This window comes from Panthera leo, chromosome C2 (assembly GCF_018350215.1).
Source record: "Panthera leo isolate Ple1 chromosome C2, P.leo_Ple1_pat1.1, whole genome shotgun sequence".
NCBI lineage: Eukaryota > Metazoa > Chordata > Mammalia > Carnivora > Felidae > Panthera > Panthera leo.
The window spans coordinates 94,916,012-94,936,764 of NC_056687.1; the positions used below are offsets into that span (position 1 = coordinate 94,916,012).

The 20,753-nt window shown below is 38.2% G+C and overlaps 1 protein-coding gene across 1 annotated transcript in view; it reads left to right on the plus strand.

The window, feature by feature from the left end:
* The first annotated feature begins 649 nt into the window (after nt 1–649).
* SLC2A2 (solute carrier family 2 member 2) overlaps nt 650–20,753 on the plus strand; it is a 30,330-nt gene continuing 10,226 nt past the window's right edge. The window contains exons 1-4 of the mRNA XM_042955229.1: nt 650–664; nt 8,104–8,196; nt 11,653–11,915; nt 19,051–19,175. Of these exons, the coding sequence (XP_042811163.1) occupies nt 650–664; nt 8,104–8,196; nt 11,653–11,915; nt 19,051–19,175 (496 nt within the window). The remainder of the gene's footprint in view (nt 665–8,103; nt 8,197–11,652; nt 11,916–19,050; nt 19,176–20,753) is intronic.

The window sequence follows — 20,753 nt, forward strand, 5'->3', positions numbered from 1 at the left end:
TATTAGGTGAAAAAAACTAAGGCACAGAAAAGTCACTGTGAGCCAGCCGCTTAATAACACCACCAGTAAATGCTGAGATTCAAACCCAAGTTCACAGCTCTCCAAAGCTCATTCAGGTGAACCACTCAAGACTGCAATGGCCTCTGGCTACACAAACCCAGCTGGAAAGCACAAACATCACTGTTCTGGTTCTCTATGGGGCAGAGTGGAGTGTCCTCCCTTCTCCCTGTCTTTGTCATCCCCACAGCATGGTATGTTGGCCCAGCACATCTTACCTTCTACAAAGGACCCCAACGATTTCTTTTTTCACCTATCTCTGATTACTGGCATACTTAACGTGTCTTAAAGTGTGACCATCTCTGCTTTGTAACTCATGCCTAAGGGACCTACTCCAATTTTCTTTTGCTGGTGCACAGGCATTGAAGCCACAAGTCACTAAGACAAAGCATTTATTGATTACATTCTCATCAATATCAGCCTCTGCCAAGATTAGATTTGGACTTTTACATGGCCACACAGCTTCCTTGCCTTGCTCCTCCTCCTCTAATGTATAACTAGTAGAAAGCTGGAGAAAGGCAGGGGCTGGCCAGCTGCGTGTGCCACACTCACTACAGGACTTGTAATTCAGAGGAGGACTCCAACTGGTAAAATGACAAAAGATAAGGTAAAACAGCATTATGTTTATTTTAAATGGGCTTGAGGAAATGAATAGGGGGATTCGTTCAAGTTGGTGACCATATGGAGGATTTGGGGAATGTTGGGTGTTGCTACCACAGATCAAAGCTACTTCTCTTGGCCAACTGATAGTTCATCTGGCTGCTAAAATATATATTTTATTCAGGATTTTATATCATGTATCTATTCAGGATTTTAAGGATATTTACTCTGTTTTCTGACCAATCTGTGTAACTTTTTCTCAAGTGATTTTGCATAACCATATTACTGAAGGAATGTGCAAAAAAAGGGGCAGGTTAACCTGAATCTAACTAATCGTGAAAATTGGTCTGAAATTAAAAAAAAAAATGACAATGAACGAAAAACAAGAGGTAGAAGGACTGTTCTAGATAAAAGGAGACTAAGAACTGACAACCAAATGGGACAGGTGATCTTAGATCCTGGAAAGAAGAAAAGAGCTGTAAGGGACAATATGGGGATAGTTGGGAAATTTTGAAAATGGGCTGCTTATTAGATAATACTAGTATATCTATTACATTCTTGGGTGTGATATGGTATTATAATTATGCAGGAGAATGTCTTTGTTCTAAACGAGTACATGCTAAAGTATTTAGGAATGAAATGGCACTAGTATGTGCAAATTCTTTTCAAATGATTCCAACAAAACAACAGATATACATACATACGTGTGCATGCACGTGTGTGCACACACACAGTGCAAGTTTAACAAGTGTAAATGTGAACCATCCTTGAACACAGGTTATGGAGTGGTCATTGCACTACTCTTTCAGCTTCTCTGTAGATATTTTCCAAAATAAAAACTTAAAGAGAAAAAGGTCATAGTGCTGTTGTTCCCTTATAAGTTTTCCCCAACCAAACTCACCCACCCCTGCACATAATCATACATGTGGGTAAATCTGTGGCCCTGGAAGAGTAGGACCCCTAAAGTTCTGACCTGATGTAACTTTCTGTAAGCACTTCTTCATGTCAGTAAGTGACGAGGCTGGGAGCAAAGACTTTGCAGTTAGCCAGGCTTGGATTTAGAGTATGGTGATGCTACTTACTTGCCGTGAGACCAGAGTTATTTAAGCAAGCTTGGGTTTTCTATATTGTGACAAAATGCGAACATATTGGGATACAATAGAAGGGTATGATATAGGATATGCAGGGATAACAATAGTTTTTTATGGTCTGGGGGTATTTAAATGAGATAATATTACAGAGTTCAGATGACTGTTAATGCTAATAGTTATGTATTTACGTGATGCATATTTTAAAAATACCTAGGACACCCTGATTTCCTATCACAGCCCAGGATAAAGCTAAAGCAGTTAACACTTTCAAGATGATATGAAGACAAATATTACATTAATACCTATACAGATGGTATGTAGATTTGGCAAAATAATAAAGGTAGTATTCAAATAACTAGAGTTTGGAAGATACTGCAAAAGGGAAGATAATGTGCTTACCACAGTGTCTGGCACGTAGTAAGTGCTCAAGCTTCATTTTGAACTATGATTAAATTCCCTTTGGGAGCTTGAGAAACTGTCATAGGGCTTTTCTTGAGAACTAAGGAATTGCCTAATAATAGAACCCAGAAATAATGCAAACTGTTGGAAAGCACAATGTTGCAGCTTTGTAAATCTGCCCAGACTTTAAAAGAAGTGGGATAAACATGGAACTGAGGGTCAGGAGACCTGAGTTCTCACATTGGATATGCCCAATAATGCACTATATAACTCAGACAAGAGACTTGAACTCATTTTCTTCAAGTAAAAAATGAAGAAATTAGACTAGAATCCTCTGTTCTCTAAGGTCCCTTTCAGCTTGAAAATCCTATGGCTTGAGAGGCCCGTGGGGTTTTCTAAAGTTGGATGCAAGATCACCTTTAGGTTTGCATTTGGAGTCATGCAGTTTAGAGGGAAGACATCAGCTTTTCCTCCTGACCTAGTCAATCAGTAGCTGCTGAAAATCTGCTTTTGTGTTTATCAGTGAGAGCTTACAAACACCAGCTCTGGGTTCCAACACTAGAATATCTGTTACTAGCTGTATTGTAGTTGGAATATTGCTTAATCTTCTGTGAGCTCTGATTTCCTCACCTGCAAAATGAAGATAACTTCCTGCACTTTGTAGTATTGCTGTGAAGATTATTGGCGATGTATGAAAAGTTGAAAGGTGGTTGGTTGACAAGAGAGATAAATGAGATCCTAATGTGATTAAAGATGCAGTTGTTTTATAGCCCTTTTATTGTTTATAGAAAGACCATATTATGTATCTTGTTTAATCTTTATGATAATCTTATGCATTAACTATTATTATACCCACTTTTTTGGCAAAGAAACAGGCTCAGGGTTATTAAAGGCCTAGCTGGGACTCTTTGAGGTTTCCTGAATTCTAAGTCTATCTGTTTTTTAACAAACCCTTTTGATTTCTAAGCCACAAATTAAACATTACATTTTGTTTTATGTTAGAATTCAGCCACTTGCCTAGTCTACATACTTCCACATTTATCCAGCAGCAGATTTTTAATTGGATGTGGAATCTAGTTTCTCTAACTTAAAAGTGTTAAGCTCTAAGTGAAGGTAGTCATTCTAAGATATCTTGTAGCCCATGAAGAAGCCAAGAGAAAAGTCTTGAAGATCTTCAGCCATTTTGTAGGTATTTAGCCTTCAGACAAATTCCTTACCCTTTGTGTATTGGTTTTTCCATATGTGACAGGATAATAATAATTACTACTTACAAGGCTGTTGAAAGAACAGGTGACCATTTAGAACCTGTACAGAGTAAGATCCTAAGTTCTCACTGTTTTCATTAGCTCCTATGTACCTAACCTTGAGTCAGTTTCTTGGGCATCAGATTTAATGGACGGGGTTAACAAGCTAATTCAAAGGTAGCAGTCTTCAGACGTATTCCCTCTCATAAACGAAACTTTCTTTGACCAAGCTTAGTGCCAAACCACACAGAAGATTGACTATAAATGTTATCTGTTTTCATTTCACAACTGAAAAAGAAAAGATGGGAAGCAAAGAACCGGTTTAAAGTGAAGTTCAGAGAGGGTAATTAAACCTGAAATAAGAGAAAAACAAAGAAAGAGAAGGAAAGAATGTAAGGAAGGAAAGGAGGAAGGGAGAAAGGGAGAAAGAGAAAAAAAAAAGAGGAAGGAAGGAAGGAAGGAAGGAAGGAAGGAAGGAAGGCAGGAAGGAAGGAAGGAAGGAAATCAAACAGCTCCAGAGACTTCTATATTTAGAACTATCGCTTCAGTTGGGAATTCAAGTGACCTGCTTCAAATGGATAACATTATTCCTTATCTGACCAACTAGATGAAATTTCCATCTTAGGAAGCTAAAGTGGGGAGACTGCAGCTTCCCTTGGCATGACAAGACCAGAGCCAACTCTAAAAAAGAAGCCAGGAAGACCAGAGGACAAGGACTTTAAGAACACTCTAAGATTTCTAAATGTTTAAAAACTATTTCCTTCACAGTTCCTTTTTGTTGTTTTTGTTGTTGTTATTCCTATAAAATGAGAAATTGGTTTTAGGGGCAGCCCCAGAATTGCTACAGTAATGACTTAGAACAATGTGATTAGAAAGTAATGGGACCAGAGCTCCAGAGAACTTCGATCTCTGAAAATTAAATTTCGTTTTTATCAAAGTAATGTAGGAGCAGCTAACGCTGTTTGGAGTGGCAGGGGTGGGCCGATGGAGATTATGGGGGACCAAATCTGCTACTGCCACCACCTTCACCACCAACTTCCATTTCCATAGCACCCCTGCTCACCATTGGCATGGTGACTAGTTGGATTGTTAAAATAAGAAGAGAGGAACTATATGATTGTCTGGTGGGGGCAGGAGGAGAGAGCCAGCAGAGAGCAGAAGCCCAGGGATGGAGTGGGAAGGGCAGTCACTAAGACACCAAGTACTTGGACATTCTGCCACAGGAAGAAAAGGAGATGAAGGGAAGAAATTGGGTGAGTATATCATGGCCCTGGATTTGGTGGTGGGAAGGCCATGAGGTTCTTCAAGGCCATGAGTTGTAGATGAGCAGTTGAGTAACTTTGGCCCTTTTGTATTTTTGTACAGAAACTTCACAAGTTTTCTGTGGGTAGATGAGGAAGGAGGGGATTTGTGTGGTGGGTAGTGGGAAAGTGAACTTGAAACTGGGCACTATTGGTGATTTGGTTTCAGCGTCACACTTGCAAATTCTATAAATATGTGCACTCTTAATATATTTTTTAAATGTTTATTTATTTTTGAGAGAGACAGAGTGTGAGTGGGGGAGGGACCAAGCGAGAGGGAGACACAGAATCCAAAGCAGGATCCAGGCTCTGAGCTTTCAGCACAGAGCTTGATGTAGGGCTTGAACCCACAAATTGTGAGATCATGACCTGAACTGAAGTCGGACGATTAACTGACTGAGCCACCCAGGCAACCCAGATATATATTTTTTTTTATTGAGAAAGATAATGATCCTAGATTTTTAGATGTTTGTTTCTTATCTGACCAACTAGATGAAATTTTGAATGTCTTGAATTTTGAATGCCTATTTCTGACCGATGAAAAATGCAAAATAACCCATTAGTTAAAAGCATAAGGTCTGCACCCATGTCATTATTGTACAAGTTACTGCCTCTGAGACCTTAATCTAGTCTTGTTACCTATAAAATAGGGATGCTGATGGTGCTGTCATGAGAAGTGTGGTTGGTAGAAAAATGGCTCTCCAAAGATGGCCATTACCTTATCTCCAGAATATGTAAATATGCTACCTTAAATGGCAAAAAGGACTTTACAAATGTCATTAAGATACAGAGATTTCCCTGGATTATCCAGCTAGGCCAAATCTAACCCCACAAATTCTTCAAAGGGAAGAACTTTTCTGCAGTGGTCAGGATTAGTGTGAGGACCTAACTGACCCATTTCTGGCCACAAAGACAGGGGAAGGGCACCACTAGCCAAGGAATGTGGTGGCCTCTAGAGCTCGGAATGGCCCTCACTTTGCAGCCAGCACAAAAACACAGATTCTACAACCATGGGGAACAGAATTCTACCATCAACCCGAATTTTCCTCCACAGCCTCCAGAGAGGAACACAACCTGCCAACATCTTAATTTTAGTCTGGTGAGACTCATACCAGACTCTTGACCTACAAGAACTTTAAGATAATAAACTAGTTTCATTTATTAGACAAATAAGAGAAAACTGAGAGCAGTTAAAAGAGATGATACACATAGAGCAATGAATAGGCATGCACTAGGCATAAATATTCAGTATCAGGCCTTGAAGCTGTGTTTGCATTGCACCTAATATCAGATTGTCTAGATGGTAGTGATAGACACTATCAGGGAAGTGAGTTGAAGCCTTCTCGAGGTGGCCACTGGGCCCCTCACTGCTGCTGCTGGTTACTCCCTATAAATAAAATGAAAGGATGATATTCCCTGTCCTTGGAAACAGCTGAAGGGGAAAAAGGATTTGAGGAAAAACCACCAACCAAGTAAATGGAACCCATTTTAGCTTTGGCTGCCTGAGGCACTAGGTATTAGAGATCTAGTTACATGTTAAAGGATAATTCAAAATCTCTGGTAATCCCATACACCATGTAGCATATTGTGTGTATGTATACACACATGTACATTTTACTTTGAATTTATTTACAATTATTTTATTATGTATATGTATAAATATACATATGGTTTATATCTCAATATATAATGCATATTATATGAGATATATATGCTTCTTTTAAGATATACATATATAATATTATCATATCTTTGGGGAAAGTTTTTAAGTCCTTTCAGGGAAGGAGGTTGCTGGGAAGAAAAGTCTACAGAGGTGCCACCTGAACTTGATTCTGAATTAGTGGAAAGAGGACAAACCTACAGATTCCCAATTCTCTCCCCAGAGAGTCCAACCCAGTAATAGGTCTGGGATGAACTCCAGGAAGCTACACCTGTAACAAGCTCTCTAACTCGGGTCTGGTTATAAGACCACTAGACTCTAACCTCAAGGGCTCTCGGGCTGGTTCTGTGATTATACTTTGTGGATGAGGACACTGAAATTTCTGATATCTAGCTTTATTAGGGAATGAGGGGACCTGACTAATAAGCTATTTTTCATGCTGGAGTAGGGGTTTACAATGATCCCCCAATTTAGAGAAAAACTGAGGATCCTATAGGAGAAGTGGCTTGGGTCACATACTCCCTAAATATCAGAGTGGGAACTGGAATCCATGTTGATATGACTCATTCATTTGTTCAATGGAATTTTTACAATAGTCCATGTTATTTATTTAAACATTTAAATTATGTAATTATATATGAAATTATTTCCTCATAAAATGACTCATAGTATAAATAAAAGAAAAAATACCCTCTTCTCTAGTCTCATATTCCTCCTCAACGATCATCCTTTTGTTATTTTTTCTTCAAGAAAATATTCTGTGACTTACATACAACATGCACAAATCAAAGAATACTCGGGTTTAAGCCTTTTTAAAAAAATATTAATGAGATTACACAGCTTCATTTGTCACGTAACAATAAGTCAGTACATAACAGTCACATTATTCCTTTTAACTGCAGCATAGCGAGTTATAGGTCTTATGATGTATTTGAGTCTATCTGGCCATTTTCCACTGAATGACATTTAGGTTCTTTCTACAATTTTTTCTATCACACACACACACACACACACACACACACACAGCTTCATCAAATATCCTGAAACGTGATTCCATATGTATGATATGATTTCTCTAAGATGGTCAGACGTGTAATTTTGAGTTGAAGGGAATAAATGTTCCTTTCTACACTGTTTTTTGTAGCTACATGGAGTTGGGAAGAAAAGAACATGCTTTAATCCATAGCTCTAGGTTCAACCAGTTGCAAATCTTGAAAATTATCCTTACATGGAAGGTGATGTGGTTGTGATAAAGCCTGGCCTATGCCTCTTATATGAGTTTTGAGGTGGTTTTGTACAACAGCAATGCCGAGGAGCGCCCCCTATCTCTTTGTTACAGGTGTCTTATTTGACTTCTCCCAATGATATAAACTGACTGTTTCTGTCATGGCAGTTGCCTTCAGTCAGTAGCAATTCTAGTCCTCAGTCCTGATTTTGAATCTTAAATATATACATATATATATATTTGTGTGTGTGTGTGTGTGTGTGTATGTAAAAGGATGTTTCGTTCCTCTCTTGGAAGAAATTGTCCCAAACTTCTCTCAGCTTTAGCAGTGTAGAGGACATGATGAATGGCTTTTACATTCCTGTATGAATGACGCCTGCTGGGAACATAAGGCATACTGTGAATGAGTATCAAGGATCAAGAACCAGCCTGTGGAGCCTGTCAGAAATCCAAGCTGCAGACCGACAGGATGGCAGGTAACTGAAATTGCTTAGTGTTTCCTAGCCCTGTGTTTCATTCCCCACAGGTCACCGGGACTTTGGTTTTCGCTGTCGTCACAGCTGCACTAGGTTCCTTCCAGTTTGGATATGATATTGGCGTGATCAACGCACCTCAAGAGGCAAGTGAAACATGTACAATTCAATTCTCTTTGTGGCGATTTCTGTCAGTGACTGAAAGATCTGCGTTCCTCATACACAGAGATAAAGTGTGCCCACGTGGAGAACACAGGGTAATCCCAGCATTCTGTCAGGCACCATGTGCGTGGTTTCAGAGCTGATAACTTGGCCTTGACTCCTCTATCACCCTCACAAAGAAAGAAAGGGCAATAAACAACTCCTGATCTCTGACTCTGCTGTTTGCTGAGCTCACAGAAAACTCTAGCCAGAATACCACATGCCTATTGATGTTGTTTTTAAAAACTGAAGAGCTTATTGCAGCCTTGATTCAGAGCCCCCCACCATACGTGAGTGGAAAAATGAATGAAAAATGCTAGGGAATAAGAGGAAGCAATAGAAGGATTTTAGTGCACTAACTTTTACTGAGCACCAACTCACTGTGCATCGGGCATTTTAACATATGTTCTCCCTAGTTGGACCTCTAAAAACCTTATTATACCCAATTCTAGGTCAGTTGAAAACCTTTAGGAAACTTAACACTAAAAACGTCCTAGTCCTTCCTCCTACTTCTGTCTCCCATAGCTAATTCAAAGAAAAATAATATGAAACTATTTAATAATAGTCAAGAAGTCCAATAAAAATTTGGATTTTCTCCATAATAACTATTTGGATGGGTATTTTTTTTAATATTGAATAATTTCTATAACTTTTCTCATTTATTTTGTGCATCCCTACTCTGGTATCCAATGAATAAATAGGAGAGGGCTGTCATTTTTCTCAGCTCCCATGGCTTGTAAGTGGGGAAACCAGGAATTCACCCCCCTTGCTCTAATGAAGGCTGTCGGGTCATTTAGGTCAGGATTGATGTCTCATTCCTCTTCCTGTCATTGGCATAATGGGGTTCAATAAAGTGTTCCATGAGTAAAGAAAGAGAGGAGAGAAGGTGGGGGGAAAGGAGTGGCAGAAGGTGAAAGTGCAAGCATTTGTTGGGTGCCTTCTATGAATAAATCATATTTCATCTGCTTCTCTTACAATGTTGGGCTCCATGGAAAATGTGTGCTGGCCACAGATATGGTCAACAATAAATAAATCTACCTGTGATCGTATGTATAGAATATACAACCCTGGAAGGGCTGCTCCTTGGACCAGAAGATGTGCTTTGGTCAGGCGCCACATAATATTTTCATGGGTGTGACTGTCTTGCCGAGGGTGAGAGATTTAGATGATAATGCTGGGGGTCATGGCTTTTTTTCTGAGTGGGCTTCTTGAAATTTGGTTCAACATCACCATAATTCAGAATCAGCAAGCCTCTTTTTTGTGAAAGATCTTTTCACATTCTATTTAAACCATCCTCTCCAGGGAAGGAGAGGGGAAATTAGTCTAAGGTTTCCCCTCCTTCAATCCAAGTCCTAGAGCCAGACTTGAAAACAGGATCCCCGACTGGCATCCGGCTTAGTGCCTTATCTAGAGCCCTTCTTTTCTGTGTTTAACAAGGCACTTAAACACCATTATAGAATAATAATCATTCAGCTTCATTTGTTTTTGTTAGTGGGATGACATTTGGCATTATTTTAGGGTATTTTAAAGTCACACTTTTTTATGATTATAAAAAATTATACAGGGGCACTTGGGTAGCTCAGTTGGTTAAGCGTTTGACTTGATTTCAACCCAGGTCACGATCTCATGGTTCATGAGATCGATACTTGAGTAGGGCTCTGCACTGACAGCACAGAGCATGCTTGGGATTCTCTCTCCTCTCTCTCTGCCTCTCCCCCCACTTGCCCACACGTGCACATGCACACACTCTCCTTTTCTCTCTCTCAAAAGAAATTAAAAAAGAAAAACAAAAAGCTACACATACCTGTTACAGAAAGTGTTAGAAATAATCATCTATAATTATTCTACCACATAGAGCAAACAGCTGAGAACATTTTGGATGTTTCCTTCTAGCCTTTTTTCTATGTATATTATCCCTATAGAGTGGTCTGCTAATGAGGTAATGTCATGGTCAGACTTCTTTTATCATAAGAGGACGTCACTTCCCTCCCTCACTCAGTTGACTTTACCACATTGGGCTTTACCCTATGACTGGCAACCTAGTCAGTTGTATTCCAGGTCCTTGTCAGAGGTCCTCCCAGACCACTCAATAGTGACCAAACCATCACTGAGAGGAAGGACAAAGAAGGAAGCCTGAAGGCTGTGCCTTTACTAAATTATATTTTGGTAGGATCTTTGCCTCTTCAGAAACACATGATAAAATAATGGTGCTGTGAAATTTAGTTCTGAGAATTGTTCATTATATTACACACCGAACTCTGTGGGGATCCAGAAGAAAAAAATTCCTTCAGGTCCCAACACCTTCTGAGGGGCCACTGAGTTGTTTTTATCTTTGAAATTCATCAGGATACAGGACTGTTTTCTTCTCTTTGAGCTGGCTGCCAGGAAGTTTATTGCTAAATTTATAGCATACTTCTAGCAAGGATACAGCACCTAGTCTTTTTAGCCTGCAGAATATTTTCCATTTGAATAGCTGCTTGCATTTAAAACTTAAAGAATTTTATATAAAAATACAGATTTCTGGTTTCTTTCCATTTATTTATTTATTTATTTATTTATTTATTTATTTTGAGAGAGAAAGAAAGAGAGAAAGCAGGGGAGGGGCAGAGAGAGAGAATCCCAAGCAGAGAGAATCCCACACTGCCAGTGCAGAGCCCGATTCAGAGCTTGAACTCACAAACCAAGAGTTCATGACCTGAGCCGAAACCACGAATTGGATGATTAACTGACTGAGCCACCCAGGCACCCCAAGATTTCTGGCTTCTTTTTAAAAATTAAAGGTCATTGGGGCGCCTGGGTGGCGCAGTCGGTTAAGCATCCGACTTCAGCCAGGTCACGATCTCGCGGTCTGTGAGTTCGAGCCCCGTGTCAGGCTCTGGGCTGATGGCTCGGAGCCTGGAGCCTGTTTCCGATTCTGTGTCTCCCTCTCTCTCTGCCCCTCCCCCGTTCATGCTCTGTCTCTCTCTGTCCCAAAAATAAATAAAAAACGTTGAAAAAAAAAATAAAAAAAATAAATAAATAAAAATTAAAGGTCATGAAACACTAGTCTCACATTTGCAGCTTCCTCCTTTAGGTGAGGCAAATGCTCTCCAGTGCTATAACCTTGCCCACTTACTATTATAGTCTCAATAGTAGAGACTGTATTTCAGTTCTCCTAGCTATCAAGGTTCTCCTTCACTTATTTGTTGCTGCCTAGTTCCTGTAGGCACTGGAATTTGCGACCTCTGTTTTACAGGATATGGTCAACTGTAAATAAATCTATCTGTGACTGCATGTATATAACACACATAATTGGGATGACACTTTTAAACACCTAACAAACATTCTAAAGGAAAAACAAAGAAAAAATGTATAGAGTATATGAGATGTTGGAGCTATTTTTCTTTATTTTATTTCCCCAGGTAATAATATCCCATTATGAATATGTTTTGGGTATTCCACTGGAAGACCGAAAAGCTATCAACAACTATACTATCAACAGTACAAATGACCTGCCCACAATCCCATACCTAAGGGATTCAACACCAACCTCTTTGGAGGAGGAAGAGACTACAACATCTACTAGCCTCATTACCATGCTCTGGTCCTTGTCTGTGTCTAGCTTTGCAGTTGGTGGAATGATTGCATCCTTCTTTGGTGGGTGGCTTGGAGACCAGCTTGGAAGGTAGGCAAGTTTCATAAATAAGCATAAACATGGGAACTAGTACTTGGGGTTTGTTAAGACTTTGTTTAGGAAGAAATCATCTTTCCTTTTGTGGAATAGTTTTGAAGTTGTTTTTTGTTTGCTTGTTTGTTTGTTTGTTTGTTTGTTTTTCAATTCATGACCCTATCAGTTAGGTTGGTTTTAGACTGAATAATGGAGAAAGCTCTTGCCCTAGTCTGCTTAATTGTGGAAGCATTCATAGCAAAACTGAATTTGGTGTGTATTTCCACAGAAATGCTTTGATTCTCTAAATTCATTAGTTTTAAAAATATGTTAAGAAACCACTACACAAATGGTTAACTCAAGAACTATAGAAAAGCCAAGAGTGAAATTTTTAACCAGGGAATCCATTGTTTGCTTCCCCAAATCACTCCATTTCTCAGACCCCCAGTTTTTCATTTTCAAATTAGAATTTGGCATTTGGATCAGTCAAGTCCTAAGGTCAAACCAATATCCCTAACTCTCAGTTGCCCAATACAGTTGGCCTGGGTTTCTAGCTGCTGCTACTGCTATGTCAAAGCCCGAACCAGAGATGAAACAAATAGTGTCTCCATTTCTTTACTCTAGTTTTTACCAGGTGTTTTGGATTTAAAACATCACTGGAACTCCTTCAGACTCAAATTTCTTTCATTTAGTCATGTGACATACTAAGTTGGGATTCTGCCCCCACCACCAGAGAGAGGAAATAAAATCAGAAAAATCAGAAAAATCAAATGGTTGGGTTTTTTTAGATTTATTTTCTACTTTTTGATGCCACCTTTTGTTTATTAATTATATTTTTTCTAATGATAAAAATAAATATGCAAATATGGACAATTTAGAAAATGCAAAAATATTTAAAGATGTAAATGATATAGGCATCTATTTTAGTAATTCTGGATTAAAATTAATTTAGTTTTTTAAATTCCTACTTTAAATTATAATTTTATCTCTCTGGTTATTAAAGTACTGAAAATTTCTTCCTCTTGCACTGGAGATTTTATATAACAAGACTGTAAGAAGTTTTCTTAAATACTGAATAACCTAATAACCTAAGTTTTATTCTTGTTCTTATTTGAAAGGACATTCCTCTACCATAAAAGAGTCAGTTTCTCACATTTTTCTCAATTTACACGTGTTTAGCTGAACTTAGAATCCATAAGTTACAAGGTTCATAAACTGACTTAAATTGTTTAAAAAAATTAAATCATTTTAATTTGAACCAAATTGATTTAAGCAGTAATTGGAAAATTTTTTAGATTATTTCTAAAATAAATAAAATTAACCAAAGTTAAATTTTATAACATGAACCAACCAATTCTTTCACCAGCTACTGATATTTTCTACCTCTTCCCATTCTTAAAGAAAAAATTTAAGGGGCACTTGGCTGGCTCAGTTGGTGGAGCCTGTGACTCTTGATCTTAGGGTCATGAGTTCAAGCCCAAAGTTGGGCATGAAGCTTAAAGAAAGAAAGAAAGAAAGAAAGAAAGAAAGAAAGAAAGAGAGAGAGAGAGAAAGAAGAAAGAGAAAGAAAGAGAAAGAAAGAAAGATAGAAAGAAAGAAAGAAAACTTAAGTCCTTATTGTCATCTCATTTAGAGATGAGATTCTGGCAGGTCCAGTGACATACTCTAAAACATTTATTTCAGGTCCTACTGAAGGAAACAGATGCATGCCCTCTCAAGTCTTAGAATTTAGCATCAACAATGATCATACCCCAAAACCATGTCAAATGATTATTTATCAAATGACTTATGGTAAACTAAAAGTGATGCTTCTTCCAGCTCTCAGTAGAAAAATGATTCTCCATGAAAAGAGCCACAAATTAATAATTTTAACATCAAAATTAAGACAAAAGGGTTTAGTCTCTCCTATAAAACTATTTTTCTAGGAAGAGTCACTGATAAATGCCATGATTTTCCTTATTGACCAGGTCGTTGCTCCATCAGTTAAAAATAAATAAAGAAAAATGTATATTTCTATTACTGCTTTAAAAACTCTTTCCTTGTAATTGTGAAATAGGTAATAAATGTCTGTGGCCACTGTTTTATAGATTTGGCTTCTCAGGGTCAATTTTTCCAGAGGCTGTGTTCTGAAAATTTAATTACAAGGATATGGTGGAGGAGACCATGATCTGTGCAATCAATCCATGCTACCATAAGTTGTACATAAGGTGTACATACCTTGTATTTGAATACACTCTTTCTTTTATATAAACAATGGAACTCACTAAAACCAAACATTAACCTCTCATTTCACACAGATCAACTCCCAGCTCTGTCACTTAATAGTTGTGTGAAAATGAACGAGTTACTTAGGTCCTCTAAGATGTTTCCCCCTCCATCTACAATGTAAGAAAAAAATAATACCTAACTCGTAGCATCATTACAAGGATTACATGAGAACATACACAGAGGTTTATCACAATGCCCAACACATAGTAAGCAAGCCCTGAATGTAGCCTTACTGTGATGCTGATGGTGATGATGATGATGATGATGATGAAGACAATGATGATGACAGGATGACAGTGATAATGCCTACGCTAACAGGAATATTTAGAGCAAAATTTAAAGACATATACTTAGAAATATATTCTTTCTCCCTGATTCAACAATGTCATGTATTTTTAGATTATTCATTCTTGGCCATTTCTCCCGTCTGAGCAGAAGTTAAAATCCTCTAAGTTGTACAAAGTGCTCTAGCATCCCTTGGTGGTTAAGGAAGAGGGACTTAAGAGAAATCTGGCACCAAAAGTACTTTCAGGCTATCTCTTTTAAGAGTTTTTCTGCCTAATAGAATATTCTCCCTAATAGAATATACGACTAGCCAGCTAATAACAATTTTCTTAAGGTCAATTATTGAATTTGTTTGTCTTCTGTCCTTGTGTAAAGAAAAGGCACTTCACAGAGAAATATCCCTGTCTTGTTCTGCTCTGCAGCTCTGAAGTTGGTCAGCTCTAAATCACTGTTTTCCTTCCCTTTGAGTAGTTGACAATTCACATATATTGTTTTTCTATTACTGCTCTAATGAGTTACCCTAAGCAGTGGCTGAAAACAACACAAATTAATTTTCTTACAGTTTTGGAGGTTAGAAGCCCAAATTCAGTTTCATTTGGCTGAAGCCGAGGTGTCAGCAGGGCTGGTTCCTTCTATTTTTTTTTTTTTTCAATTTACTTTTTATTTTTTTATTAAGTTTTTTTTTTAATATATGAAATTTATTGTCAAATTAGTTTCCATACAACACACAGTGCTCATCCCAAAAGGTGCCGTCTTCAATGCCCATCACCCACCCTCCCCTCCCTCCCACCCCCCATCAACCCTCAGTTTGTTCTGTTTTTAAGAGTCTCTTATGCTTTGGCTCTCTCCCACTCTAACCTCTTTTTTTTTTTCTCCTTCCCCTCCCCCATAGGTTTCTGTTAAGTTTCTCAGGATCCACATAAGAGTGAAAACATATGGTATCTGTCTTTCTCTGTATGGCTTATTTCACTTAGCATAACACTCTCCAGTTCCATCCACGTTGCTACAAAGGCCATATTTCATTCTTTCTCATTGCCACGTAGTACTCCATTGTGTATATAAACCACAATTTCTTTTTATTTTTTTTTTATTTTTTTTAACGTTTATTTATTTTTGAGACAGAGAGAGACAGAGCATGAATGGGGGAGGGGCAGAGAGAGAGGGAGACACAGAATCGGAAGCAGGCTGCAGGCTCCAGGCTCCGAGCCATCAGCCCAAAGCCCGACACGGGGCTCGAACTCACGGACCGCGAGATCGTGACCTGAGCTGAAGTCAGACGCTTAACCGACTGAGCCACCCAGGCGCCCCAGTATTAAACCACAATTTCCACAATTTGGCTATTGTTGAGAGTGCTGCTATAAACATTGGGGTACAAGTGCCCCTATGCATCAGTACTCCTGTATCCTTTGGGTAAATTCCTAGCAGTGCTACTGCTGGGTCATAGGGTAGATCTATTTTTAATTTTTTGAGGAACCTCCACACTGTTTTCCAGAGTGGCTGCACCAGTTTGCACTCCCACCAACAGTGTAAGAGGGTTCCCGTTTCTCCACATCCTCTCCAGCATATATAGTCTCCTGATCTGTTCATTTTGGCCACTCTGACTGGCATGAGGTGATATCTGAGTGTGGTTTTGATTTGTATTTCCCTGATGAGGAGCAATGTTGAGCATCTTTTCATGTGCCTGTTGGCCATCCGGATGTCTTCTTTAGAGAAGTGTCTATTCATGTTTTCTGCCCATTTCTTCACTGGGTTATTTGTTTTTCGGGTGTGGAGTTTGGTGAGCTCTTTATAGATTTTGGATACTAGCCCTTTGTCCGATATGTCATTTGCAAATATCTTTTCCCATTCCATCGGTTGCCTTTTAGTTTTGTTGATTGTTTCCTTTGCTGTGCAGAAGCTTTTTATCTTGATGAGGTCCCAATAGTTCATTTTTGCTTTTAATTTGCTTGCCTTTGGGGATGTGTCAAGTAAGAAATTGCTGCGGCTGAGGTCAGAGAGGTCTTTTCCTGGTTTCTCCTCTAGTGTTTTGATGGTTTCCTGTCTCACATTCAGGTCCTTTATCCATTTTGAGTTTATTTTTGTGAATGGTGTGAGAAAGTGGTCTAGTTTCATTCTTCTGCATGTTGTTGTCCAGTTCTCCCAGCACCATTTGCTAAAGAGACTGTCTTTTTTTCCATTGGATACTCTTTCCTGCTTTGTCAAAGATTAGTTGGCCATACATGTGTGGGTCTAGTTCGGGGGTTTCTATTCTATTCCATTGGTCTATGTGTCTGTTTTTACGCCAATACCATGCTGTCTTGATGATGACAGCTTTGTAGTAGAGGCTAAAGTCTGGGATTGTGATGCCTCCTGCTTTGGTCTTCTTCTTCAAAATTACTTTGGCTATTTGGGGCCTTTTGTGTTTACATACAAATTTTAGGATTGCTTGTTCTAGCTTCAAGAAGAACGCTGGTGCAATTTTGATTGGGGTTGCATTGAATGTGTAGATAGCTTTGGGTAGTATTGACATTTTAACAATGTTTGTTCTTCCAATCCATGAGCATGGAATGTTTTTCCATTTCTTTATATCTTCTTCAATTTCCTTCATAAGCTTTCTATGGTTTTCAGCATACAGATCTTGTACGTCTTTGGTTAGATTTATTCCTAGGTATTTTATGCTTCTTGGTGCAATTGTGAATGGGATCAGTTTCTTTATTTGTCTTTCTGTTGCTTCATTATTGGTGTATAAGAATGCAACTGATTTCTGTACATTGATTTTGTATCCTGCAACTTTGCTGAATTTATGTATCAGTTCTAGCAGACTTTTGGTGGAGTCTATCGGATTTTCCATGTATAATATCATGTCATCTGCAAAAAGTGAAAGCTTGACTTCATCTTTGCCAATTTTGATGCCTTTAGGGCTGGTTCCTTCTAGATGTTCTGAGGGAAAAACTCATTTCCGTGCCCTTTTCCAGCTTCCAGTGGTCACCTATATTGCTTGGCTTGTGGCCCCTCACTCAATCTTCAAAGCACATTACTCCAATCTTACTTCTTTCATCACATTATCTTCTCCTCTGCTGTCCTCTTATAAGAATACTAGTGATTCCATCACTGGGTCCACCAGAATAATCCAAGGTAATCTCTTTATCTCAGTGTCCTCGATTTAATCATGCCTGCAAAATCCCTTTTATTATATAAGGTAACGTATTGCCAGGTTCTGAAGATCAGGATGTGGACTCTTGGAGGATATTATTAAGCCTATAGTTGTGGGCAATCACTGAAGAATAAGACTACATAGTTTTACTCTCCAGAAAAAAAAAAAAAAAATCTCCTTGGCGTTAAAGATACTTGTTTAGAAAAAGCTCACCTGTTCAAGTTTGAAACATTGACAAAGAATATAACATAGAATAAGACTACATAGTTTTACTCTCCAGAAAAAAAAAAAAAAATCTCCTTGGCGTTAAAGATACTTGTTTAGAAAAAGCTCACCTGTTCAAGTTTGAAACATTGACATAGAATATAACAAGGTGCTGACATTTGTTTGTGGCACAAATATTTCCACACCTACCCATTTAGATTCTTTTATTGTCCTTATCATCATCTACTGAACTTTAAAGGAGGTTTTTGTGCCCCAATTTTCCATTTAATGGGAGTAAAAGTATCAGATGTCTGCAAATGTTAATTTTCATATGATTAATTTTGAAAATGATATTTTTGTTACTATTGTCAACTTGATTACATGTTTTACATTGGTTGACACTAATTCATTGATTCTGGAAATATAACATACGATGTCAAAATAAGAATAATTATAATTCTCTTTGATAAGGCTTAAAGTCAAAGTATATTTTAATTTATTTCCAAGTAATTCATGTTAAAGGAAATTTAACTTTGAAAGTTCCTTACATGACCTACATCAACTAAAAATGTGCACCATTAAGAAAGGAAGGAAGGAAGGAAGGAAGGAAGGGAGAGAGAGAAAAGAAAGAAAGAAAGAAAGAAAGAGAAAGAAAGAAAGAAAGAAAGAAAGAAAGAAAGTCATAAGTTACAACTACAGTGTTGAATATAGCTATCAACAGGCAATTATGCCTTATAGCAATCAACTTGAAGAAAACTTAATTATTTATTTTTATTTTTAATGGTATCTGTACTCTTTTTTTTTTAAAGTAAGCTCCACCCCCAATGTAGGGCTTGAACTCCACACCCTGAGATCAAGAGTCACATGTTCTATCAACTGAGCCAGCCAGGTGCCCTCTTGAAGAAAACTTAACTAGTTAATTGTTTGAAAAAGTTTCAGAAGAAAAAAAAAAAAAAAGAAAAAAGAAAAAGTTTCAGAAGTATTATCTTAAAGCAAACCAGTCATCACCACAATTGAATCATCTCTATTAAAATGTGGAGATCATGTGCATGAAACTCAGATTTTCTCATTATAAACATTAATCGTTAATGCTTTAGACAAAAGATAAATCAAACTAGCAGTCATGGTTTAAGATCCCCAACTAGCTGTTTCAGCAAAATTAAAATAACTGCTCTTAGGTAAATACCTTAGCATACTCTTAGGGCAAATAATTTTATCAAGTTTTGATGCTGAACTTATAATCCTTGCTTTTTAAAATTTCAGAATCAAAGCAATGTTGGTAGCAAATGTTCTCTCATTAGCTGGAGCTCTCTTGATGGGGTTTTCCAAACTGGGACCATCTCACATTCTTATAATTTCAGGAAGAAGTATATCAGGACTCTATTGTGGTAAGTCATAACATGTGCATGTGCATGTGCTCGCACACACACACACACACACACACATCTGTCTGAAAAATTCTAACGGCAGATGTGGTAACATGCAGGGAAGTTTTTGAGCCTAAGGTGGTGTCACAAAAGGGAAAGGCAATAGCATGAAATTGAAGTCCAGAGTCAAGCAGGTTTGGGACCAGTAAGTGGGAGTTGTGAAGCTATCTTCTTGCTCATGGCAGTTTCTAGTGGTATCATCTCAGATAAATTATTTAACTCTTAGTTTCATTATCTGTTAAACGAAAGAGATAATATCTACCATGTAAGGCACTTGTGAGAATACATGTAAATGTTCAGCATAGGATCTGACTACAGCAAGCTGCCAAGAAAAGCTAGCTGTCGTTATCGCTTCTGTTGTGCGGGAGACAGTAGCATGCTTCTATACCCGCAACCCCCAACTCAGCTCTTTGGGCCTATTTGGCCACTTATGTCTCTGTCTCTCCTTTCTGGAAAGACCTTGACACTCGGGCCCATCTCTCAGACCACATTCCCTAGCCATTGGATTCCAGACATGGTTGGGTGAAGCATTACAGTGACGGTGACCATAAGGAGAGGGAGTCACGCAGCAGCAGATGATTGAAGAGTTCACAATGGATGAAGGATGCTCCCCCTGTGAGCCTCACATCTGAATATCTGGAATGACTAGTTCTGGGAGCAGCTTTTCAAACTTTTAGAGGTTTCAAACTTTCAGAAGCAAATTTAACCAGCAGGGGTGTGAACAAAGGGAGGATCACTTAATCTCTACAATAGCCAAATCTTTAGCTTCTCAGTGCAAGTGAAGCCCTGATTCTGGTGGTTTGGAGCCAAGGTTTTACATTGTCCCAAATCATAGCTGCCTTTCAGAGCACTAATATTCACTGGGGCTGGGGGCGCGGGAGGAGGGGACGTGCAAGAGCACAAAATGATGTATAAAATGTTTACATTTACTTCCAAAGAGAAAAGACTATATAGTTTCATGTGTCTTCAATGATCAGGTAAAACAAAAGTCTAAAATATCCATAAGTTAATAACTTAATTAAAAGTATTTTTTTTGCTATTTTCAATGTTAATATAAATAGCTAAAAGTTAGGATAGCTTTATCAGGTGAAGAGTCAACCCACATGTGGCAAGATTTACATTCAGCATGTATCAATTCTGGCACTGTCTCGGCCTGGCCTTAGATATATTAACTGAACCTTCTGTAAAATGCAAATAATAACACTATTGAGGAGGCCCAAATCATGATTCTTCTTTCTTCTCTCTCTAATTTTTAACATACAGTAGGAAAAAAATCACAAATATTTTGGCAAAATTGAAAAGAAATGCTGTCAACATTGTGGACACTAGCACAGCCAAGTAACTTGTACTCCCCAACTAGCTTTTAAAATTATTCCTGGTCCTGTTCTGAGCATTAAAATTGCTGAAAATAATAGGAAATACATTTGGACTTTAAATTTGTGTCACTTCAGACCTGTGAGCTTATCTACATTATTATGTTCTTGAGATATAAAGGTAAGTATTACACAGAGAGTACAGCCTGGAATAGAGCCAAAAATA